General features: G+C 38.6%; 1 protein-coding gene across 3 annotated transcripts; it reads right to left on the reverse strand.

Annotated features, from left to right (window-relative positions):
* Nucleotides 1-2,663: 2,663 nt before the first annotated feature.
* LOC133837658 (uncharacterized) lies at nucleotides 2,664-9,448 on the reverse strand. 3 transcript variants are annotated; one of them, XM_062268500.1, is made up of 8 exons: nucleotides 8,957-9,448; nucleotides 8,489-8,580; nucleotides 7,950-8,169; nucleotides 5,195-5,348; nucleotides 4,929-5,137; nucleotides 4,719-4,852; nucleotides 4,363-4,612; nucleotides 2,664-4,259 (listed from the first exon to the last, which is right to left on the reverse strand). In XM_062268500.1, the coding sequence occupies exons 3-8, from the start codon at nucleotides 7,993-7,995 to the stop codon at nucleotides 4,156-4,158; spliced, it is 897 nt and encodes a 298-aa protein (XP_062124484.1). In that variant the 5' UTR covers nucleotides 7,996-8,169; nucleotides 8,489-8,580; nucleotides 8,957-9,448; the 3' UTR covers nucleotides 2,664-4,155. The 3 variants fall into 3 exon arrangements, with proteins under 3 accessions (XP_062124484.1, XP_062124483.1, XP_062124482.1); XM_062268499.1 differs by lacking the exon at nucleotides 8,489-8,580; XM_062268498.1 differs by lacking the exons at nucleotides 7,950-8,169; nucleotides 8,489-8,580; nucleotides 8,957-9,448 and adding an exon at nucleotides 5,860-6,031.
* Between the last annotated feature and the right edge of the window lie 284 nt (nucleotides 9,449-9,732).

Genomic DNA, 9,732 nt, shown 5'->3' on the forward strand with positions numbered 1-9,732 from the left:
GAGTTTATGATATTGAAAGGCACACACAACTCGACAGATATGTCAACAATGCATTAGGAAACATTATAGCCAAGATGAGTGTCGGATACAAAATTGAAATCTCTGCTCTGCCCCGCAAAATGACATTATGGTGAAATCCAGGCTCTTCTTTTGTTACTGTTTGCATACCAATCTGGCCATGGGCAACTCTTATGAGCGTTTGCATCGATGGCTGTTTATTATGCGTGACATGTTTGGCGATAAGGCTGCCGCATATGCCACATACAAATGAGTCATTGTGGGGCACGTAGCCACATGGCTGTCAATAGGTCAATGGGTCACAACAAAATCAGTTTTCCATGCAGAGTAAATAACGAAGCGACCAGACGAAGAAGACGACACTTATTTGCAATTACTGAAGTCTATGAAGTTTAAACTAAATTGCTGAAGACACACAAAAATACCGCAAATTAACAAAGAAATTAAAAAGTAATTTCTACTCAAGATAAGACCAACGGCCAGTGTTTTGAGAAAAAAGAGTGGAGAGGAAAAAGATTTGTAATTGTCATTAGAAAATGTTGCGCATGCAAATGAAGCCGATGCTAAATCTTAAAGACGAACCCCAGGCGAATCACAATCAGAGCCCGAACCGTACCGAAAACCGGTCTACTCGTAGTGCCAAGGAAGGATACCAGAGTCGTAAAAGTAGTCGTGACGAAGGCGACACTGACAATGATGCCGACTGCTTGGCAGCCTGTAAAAAAGTGGAAACTTTTAATTTGATTTGCAGCATTTTAATGGATTTTAATGAAACGCAAACAGGCGAAGATGGCAATGGCTGCAACAGCAGAAGTAGCAGCCAGCCAGCCAGGCAGCCAGCAGTGGCAGCAGTTACAGAACTTTGAAGAAAGGACACTCGAGCATTGCGCGGAAAACTTTGACAAATGCCAAAGCGCGAAAAATTCACTTCACTTTATTTTGCCGCATTTTTTGGTAACTTAGAGGCGACTCAACTGAGTTCAGCTCAGGCTGAGGAAACTCTCGCTGATGTGCACCACCCGGACGGGACTTAATTGAAAATGTTTAAAATTCCATGACAAATGGCAGTCACAACAACAACTACGACATGAGCGACAGCAACGAAAACATATAAAAATAATATTAAAAAAAAAAAAAATAATGCAAAATTAATTTCAATTACTTGCAGAAACATGAATATGACAGCTATGCGTCATAAGTCATAAGTGGCAGGCGGCATTCGACAGGAGGCAGAAGGCAGAAAGCAGGCGACAGGCGACAGTCGACAGGCTGTAGGCGTCACGACGACGACATCCTGCTAATTAAAATCACATAAATTACGCGTACACCATATGACACTTCAACAAAATGAAGCGCAATTTTCCAAAGTTTTTCGCATATTTGATCAAAAGTCCTTGGCCAGCTAATTTGATTAGCTGCCAAGGCTCAGCCTCATTAAGTGGCCATCAAAAGTGGCCTTTGTTCGTTCACAATTTTTCTTGTGTTTTTTATTTCGCTGTTTTTCTGTTTGGGCTACTCCTCATTTTTTTTTTTTGCTACCATTGGGTTAAAAAGCGTCCTTTTTTTGTATTGTTGGACCTATCTTAGCGTTTCTTCTAAGCGAACTGGACAGAACTCATGAAAAATTTAGTGGAAACTAATTGCAACAGCATTGAAATTAATTATTTAACCCTTTTTATTGTTTAAGCTTTTACCCGTTGCCTTTTTGGCCCGACTTTCGGTCTCAGTCGGGCCAAGCCTTATTAGCATAATTAATTGTACAAATTTACGTACTTAAACAAGTTATTATTTCAAATTAAGCAAGTACTTTTCATCATTGGCAGCTAGCACAATGGGCTTACAAGCTCAGAAGACCTTAAAGGAATTCGATGCAAATGCATTTTTGGGGGGAAGAGGAGAAATTCGAAACAAACGAAAACAAGTATTTTGCTCTTAATCAGAGACGGAATGTTCTCCTCATTCTGAAGAGTGAATTCATTTTTGTGCACTTGATCAATATATTCCTATTAAATTTCTGGCATTTGACGAATTATTGTGTAAACGTATTAACAGCTCGCCACGCTCATTTTCCAGTCATTTCCTCTTAATTAAAATCCCTTTGTATGTTGTATGACACAGAAATTCGAAACCGACGTCGGATCTGTCTGTAATTTCACAGATTAGTGAGATAAATAGTTTTTTATACCATTTATGTATTAAATGAAATAAATATGCGCTTAATGTGGAAAACTCAAAAAAAAAATTGTTTTTTTTTTATGCCGCCTGAAATATTGAATAGTATTAACGAATACTCGTAAACGCAGCAACAAAAAGAATTACTTTTTTAATTGTTTGTGTTTTTTTATTATTATTAATATTATTTTAAATAAAACAAGTTCACAACCAAAAGATGTGCGAATGAATAGACGAATCAATTTATACATTTGGCAGTAATACTCTCATTTGTTTTCATATTACGAGTACACGTACTTTTTTTTTATTATTTTTATAGGCTTTCAGTTTAGTTTTAATTGCATATTGACTAACAAAAAGTGATTAACAAGTGCCCGACAGTATTTTGTTTACCTTTTCAATTTAAAATATCAAGTTACATTGTTTGTTAAAGCGTTTTTTATTTATATTATATTTTTGTTTTTGTTTTGCAATTTCTCCCGAGTAACTGTTTTTTTTATTTTCAGTTTCATTTTGATGTGATGTGAATTCGTTTTGTTGGTTTAATTTCCTCTTCTGTTTGGCTGTTAATGCAATTTTTTGTATTTTTATTGATTTTTGCATTTTTTTTTTGGCTTTTATTCCTAGTTGCTCATTAAATATGAAAACTTTCCGCATATTTAGTTAGTAACTCAACTCAACTCGTTGGTGTTGCTGAATATGAGCATTCTGTCTGTTTAACATATAAAATTAAAGTACGTACATTGGATGTTCGACTCATGTTTTCATTTACGCTGATGTTACATGGTTTCTGTAGCGTTATATTTATGATTTTTTCTTTCTTTATAATTTTTAAAATTTTATTTACAGCTTTCTATGGTAACTAATCTATACATATCGCTTCTCTATATCCATATTTGTTTTTACAACATTTGCATATTCCACAGATAACATTTGATGTCGTACTTGTTTTTTTTTTTTTTTGGTTTTCTTTAGTGGTTTTTGAGTTGCGAAAAGGGTTTCATGTGCGCAAAAATGTGTGTTATTATTTAATTTTGAAAATGTTTACATGTACATTAAAAATTCGTGTTTGCTTGAGTGTTGGCTTATCATGGCTAGATTAACAAGCAAGTTGAGTTGAACCCACCTCGAGCATCCCATCATCATCATCATCACTTGCTTGCTTGTTGTCGAGTGCAGTTTAATTGTATTTGTATTACTTATTATTCTGTACGAGTATTTGCATTTATGTGTGTGTTTGATTTCATAATTGAATTAAGGACATGCAATCAATTTATTTGGCTTCCCTGAGAAGCAAATGCTCGACAATGCCCACATTTTGTATATCCATAGCTTTAAGTGTTAAGCATATAAAAATCTAACAAATGCAGCTTATCAACAATAACAAATTAAATGGATTATAATGCAGTTTTCTGGATTTAAATAATATCTTTAATAAACTTTATATACGTATGTATAAAAACAAATTTCATTTAATTGTTAATTTACTTAGTACTCTTTTAATCATTTCTGGCATAACCCTGTATACGAATACGATTCAACAAAGATGAATGAATTGCGTTTGCAACCAAAAATGCCTAAAGGGGACTTCATTGCCAGTTCCGTCTTAATCCCTAATATTCACTTAGAATAATTAGAATTATATATATATATTATATTTGTATTTATTATGCACGATGAGCGCACTTTCGAAATGAAATTATAGTATCTGCTTCTCCATTGCTGCACCGTCTTTACCATAACTATTTACAAGTGACAACTTAAACCCGCTCCTTCCACCTCCTCCTTGCCATTGGCAACCCGTTGTCTTACCATTAGCCAGCTTCCACCATGCTTAACCTAACTAACTAACTAATGTGTTGATATATTTGCCAAAGTTGCCGCTCTTGTTGCAGTTGCCGCCTGCTGAGACTGAGATTGAGATTGAGACCCGACCTGTGGCATTTCCATGGCTGTTGTGGATGCTCATGATTGGCGTTGCAAGCATTTTGTGAGCAGAATTAACGCAAAGAAACCGGATATTAGACATGGCCCTGCTAAATGGCAGCTCCTTTGTGCACTTGCAGCGCCTGAGAAATGCAAAGAGCAAAAAAAGAACATACGAATTATGTGAATATATTAACAATTTTCAAAAGCTAATACATCAAAAGTTTTAAAGCTGGGAATACGTACTTATGGAATGCTTCAGCATCAGATTATTCAAATTATCGAATGGCGTGAGGGCCGCACTAAGCGTCATCTCGCGTCGCAGCTCCGGATAGTTCTCAATTTCCGCAACGCACTTAAGCCGCAGTATATTATCGGTCTGGTAGAAGCGTTGTCCCTGCAGATAGAAATGCACCTGGAGTCGCTGTCGACGCAATATATAATCGTGGGCTGGTATGCTCGTATCAATGCTCGGCTGCAGTTCCCCAAGCATTGGCTGCAAAATACACAAAGCGAGAGAGAGGAAGAGAGGGTGGCACAATCCAGAGATGGAGTGATTAAGTACGAATGCATTTGTGTGTGTGTGTGTTTCGGGTTCGAACCTGCTCGCCATTGATGTACCAAGAGAGCTTTGTGGGTAAACTCGAGTAGTCCGATGAGCAGGTGGCACTGAGAAACTCCTCCATGCGATACATGGAGTTGAAGCTCTCGATTAGAGGGTCGCTTTGTGGCAAGGCTGCGGGCATTGAGGTTCAAATGACACAAATTAGCTAATAATGGTATAAGTGCTTTACAGCAAGTCCTTTGCCCACCTGCCACTGTCATGTTGTCCTCCCTCGCAGCCAGCTTAAAGTGCGGCGCATCGCCACTCACCTCGCACTTGAAGGTGCCCGTTGACTTGGCTCCGAGTAGACTGAGATCCACACGGCATGTGGACTCGTTGCAAAAGTACTTGCCATCGAGCACTTGAATGCCAGCCACGGGAAATGTGAGATAAACTGGTCGCATTAACGGTGTGTATCTGATAATAAAACCAACATTTAAAAATTTCGGCAAGGATTAAACCGATCAGATGTACCTGAAAAACTCCAAGCGATCTTTGTACCATTTAACCGAGTTCAATGTGTGTCCCTTCATATCGTAGCTGCAGGAAAGTGTAACATTATCTCTGAAATCAACGATTTCCGGCACACTGATATCCGTAACTAGTAGCGCCGAAATGCTCTGCATATCTGGAATGTCAGAAAATACAAAATAAAACACCAGTTAGTATGTGGAAGCCAAACAGTTGCAGGCGGGAATGGGGAGAGGGAGGAGACTCATAATTTCTTAATTCACACAGGTGACTGGGTAAAATGTTAGACTGGAAATGCGAACAGTGTCCGTTGGGGGGACTGGTTTGATAGCCTCTATGGCAAGCCAGGCAGACCAGGCACATGAGACATCGAATAAATTTGAAATTTCATGAAATGAATATGCAAAATAGTTGGCCAGGCAAACGGCAGCTAGGCAGTCGGGCCAGGCCAGGAGAGGCCAGTGCAGTCTGGCTGGCAGTCAGAATACGAATATAAAAGCGAGCTAAGCGCAACAAAGTGCAGCATTGGATGTGGCCACATGTAACTGGCATATGTATATCTGTGGCAAATGCAATGTTTGTGGCATGCGGCGTGTGGCTGGGGGCAGGCTGTAGCGATAAGAGCAGCTGCAACATACACAAACCGAAAATTGATAAGAAATACGAACCAAAAATGTCAAGTGACTCGACTTTACAACGCTCTCCACCCATGTGGGGGGCAACATAAATTTTCATGAGCCGAGCGAACAATGTGAGGGATTGAGAAACCTGACTTATAAATATGCACAGTACCAATTGGCCAAGTGAAGAAGAGACCAAAAACTAAACATAAAGTTAGATAGCAACATACTGTGAAAATATAACTTGAACTAGCTTCTGATGTTTTGACTTGGTAGTGTAATTCACTCTGACACTATCAACATTTGTATTACACCACATATATGAACAAGGTATTATTCAACACTCAATAAATCAATTCACTTACATTGCAATATTTACATTACATTATATATAGAAGATATACAATTTTGAAAGTACTGCAAATAAAATATAGCTGTTAAGGCAACAAATACAAATGTACATAAAGCCTATAAAACTAAAATCTAAATTAGTAGCAATATAACTTTATCTTCAATACTATTATTGTTCGTTGAAAGAAATTCAACTCGTTTAAATGGGGCAACCACATATTCGCATATTCCCATTTTCGTTTCATGCGGAATATGCAAATTGCGCAGTAATTACCCAGCACACATTATTTCATAGTATCACAAACCACACAATACATTGATATGCTATCTCTATCAACGAAATGAGTTCACTTTAAATTTTCAGATTTTGAACCTCAAGCCACATACTCAGAGTGTCACACACAGAAAATTGCTTAATTGTTGCTTGGTTAAAGAAATTTGCATATGAATTTGCCTTAAGTCGCGACTAAAAGATTTAGTAATAAATTTATTTAGAAATGTCAAGACACTTATCAAAATAAACGAATATTTACGACTTTATTCTTATTGTCATAGTTGCTTAAATTGTGTTTTATTTTTAATGGGAAAATGGAAATTCTTTCCAGCGCAACTTAAATTCACGAAAATGTTTCTAATGAAAATAACATAAATTTATAATTCGATATGACTTCCAAATAAAATGCATTTACGTCGACTTTTAAGTCATTATGTATCGCTTTTTCGAAAATGTTTGCCAACAAATATTATAAGCCAAACAATTAAAATACTTAAATGATGTTAATAAAAAAAAGTTGAATTGCGATCTTCTTATTTCCAAGTTTACAATTGAAATCCCAGGAGACAATTAATATATCAAAACTCAAGAATCAGCAAGTAGCTCTTGCAATTACCGAACTGCATTTTAGTTAACTTGCTGTGCACATAGCTGAAAACCGCTGTTGAGAAATGAAAGTCGACGTTTGGTTGCTATTGGGCAAAATGGCAGCTCATTTAATGCGCTGCAAATTAATTGCCCCATTGCCATTGGCAATTTATGTGCTGGAGGCGATGGAGGCAATGCCTTTGGCAGGCTGCCTAATTGCGAACATTTCCGAAATACAATTTAACTTTAAACTGCACTCAAACTGTGCAGCAGTCGCTGCTAGTGTTCCCCCCTCTGAATCTGCCACCACCATTGCCTATGACTGCTCTGCCCTGTGTCTTCGGCGCTGACGCTGCAGCAGAGTAAAAGTTGCGGCAGCACAAATTACCAAGTGCCAAAAGGCAGCGTCAGCATCAGCATCAACATCAAAAGCAAACTGCGAATGAAAATGAATGAGTGGCAAGTGCAACTGCAGTGCAATTGCAATGCCTGCCAGCGGTTGAAATTATGGCAAAAGTCATTAAAAGAGCAGTCAGCCACGAAGGCTGCTGGCCACGTCCAAGCAGCAAGCAGCAACCAGGACCCAGAAGCCCAGAAGCCGGCCCACAGGCAAAAACTTTGTCAATATTGATTTGCGGTTGAACTGAAGGCAAACAGTGAGGAGCACAAAAAAAAAACAAAAAAAAATTAATCGGCTGGCAAGCGGATCGGAAAACATTTAACAATCAATTGAAACAAAGGCGATTTGAGTATACATATTGGAATATCACGCATACAGAGCGTGGGCCCAGCAGCAATTTGTTGAGCTGTAATTTAAGCTGCTTACAAATTCGTGATGCTTCATTACAGCATTGCAGCAGCACAACACAAAATAACAATTTAAAACACAAACAGAAGAGGACAACAATGAATCACATTCACTTACCAATTAAAGAGCAACAGAAGAGGAACAGCAGGCAGCCGTAATCCATGTTTTTGTTTTTCCTTTTTTTTTTTTCGTTTGTTACTTGTTTTCGGAAATTTTGTTTGAATAAAATTAATTGATATGTCGTTGCACGCGTTGCACTATGTTGTTATTGTCGTTGTTGTTTTTGTTGGTGTTGTGGTTGATGTTATTGTCGCTGGAGTTTTTGTTGTTGTCTGCACTGCACAGGGAAAAAATATATGTATGTAAATCGTTGTGACTTTGTCGAAGTTAGTTATTTATTATTATTTTGTGTAGCTGCACTTTGCAGACATGAAAGTCGAGTAGATTGTTTAATATTTCAATGGCAATCGATGGCACAAAGGCCGAATGGAATCCACTAGCTCGCAGCCAAGTAAAATGATAAGAGAGAAGGGATGCAAGGCGTGCAGGAGTAAGGAGAGAGTTCAATGGAAATAAAATTAATTGAATGCAGCAGCGTCAAAGGCGAGTTGGAGCACTGGATAATATATAGAGAGAAAATAAAAACAAATACGTACTATACGACGAATACGAATACGAACACGAGTATAGCATAAAAACAGTTGCAAAGCCATGCAGGCAAGTTCAAAGGATACGCTCTCCGTTGCCTCTGTCGTTATAAATAAATAACAAACATTTGAAGAAAATAAAGAAAGCAGGAAGAACGAGGCAAGTGCCGTCCATATAAAAGAGAAAGCGACTGGGCATGAGAATGGAAATTCAGAATGGCAACGGGAACGGGAATGGTAAAGCAAAAGGAAAAGGAAAAACGGGAAAAGGGAAAGCATAACAGACGACATCAAAACAGGAAATAAGGGCGCTAGCTGGGAGTTGGGCGTGGCGTATCGTCGACGTCTTCGTACGTTTGTCAACTTAAATAATTTAAATGGTAAATTCAAGCGAATTCATGTGTTTAATATTTGAGAATGCTTTCACCACCACCCAATAAACACCCGAATTTTCTTTATCTTACTGCTCGCGCTTACATTTTAGCTCAGCGTTAAGCACACTCTGATACACACACACACATAAGCACACAAACGCACAGCGGAAACGGAAGTTCCGCGCTCAATTAATCAGTTTGTCCGGCGACTTCATATCTCAGCTCAGCTTCTATTTAACTTCATTTGGCCACTGCACAAAAATTCTGTTTACTTAAGGCTCTCTCTCACTACGTATTTAAAGCTTCTTCTTTATCTCTATGCCTGTCTGTCTTTTTTGTCTTCACACAGATGCCGTCACACACTGCGTATGCGTAATATTAGCATTTATTTTAATAATCACGTTAGCGCATCCTTCACAATTTTTGTTCGCAATGCAATTCCAACTTTCAAAGTTTATTTTCCATTTAATTTCTCTATTTTTCTTGTGGTTTTGTTTTCACTTCGAGAGAAATTGGCAATCTAGGACGACGACGACGACGATGACGCGTTGCCTCAAAGTATCTCCGCACGGCTTCAAGTTTACGAACTGACTGAAGCTGCAGCCGCAGTGCGAGATACACGGCTCGTTGTCGGCATCGTCGTTGTTGTCGACGTCGTCTATGTCGTTGGCGTCGTCATCATCGTCGTCATCGCTGCCGCTGTCGTTGTATTCGTGGTCGTCGTTAATGTTATGGCGGCGACGTTGACGTCTTTCTCGTGTAATTGTAATGCTGCCCGCTCTGATGCTGTTGCTGTTGTTGCTGCCGCTGCTGCCTCTCTCTCAGCATCCTTTTCGTGCGCTCGTTCACACGACACGTTGTTACAACCATCATTCCCAA

This window comes from Drosophila sulfurigaster, chromosome 2R (genome assembly GCF_023558435.1).
Source record: "Drosophila sulfurigaster albostrigata strain 15112-1811.04 chromosome 2R, ASM2355843v2, whole genome shotgun sequence".
Classification (NCBI taxonomy): Eukaryota; Metazoa; Arthropoda; class Insecta; order Diptera; family Drosophilidae; genus Drosophila; species Drosophila sulfurigaster.

Excerpts from the sequence above, each read along its gene's own strand:
- LOC133837658 (XM_062268498.1), bottom strand. The coding sequence starts at position 5,926 with ATGAAAATTTATGTTGCCCCCCACATGGGTGGAGAGCGTTGTAAAGTC. Across the intron at positions 4,853-4,928 it reads GGACAACATGACAGTGGCAG|CCTTGCCACAAAGCGACCCT; the intron begins GTGGGCAAAGGA and ends CAATGCCCGCAG. Across the intron at positions 4,613-4,718 it reads GGTACATCAATGGCGAGCAG|CCAATGCTTGGGGAACTGCA; the intron begins GTTCGAACCCGA and ends TGTATTTTGCAG.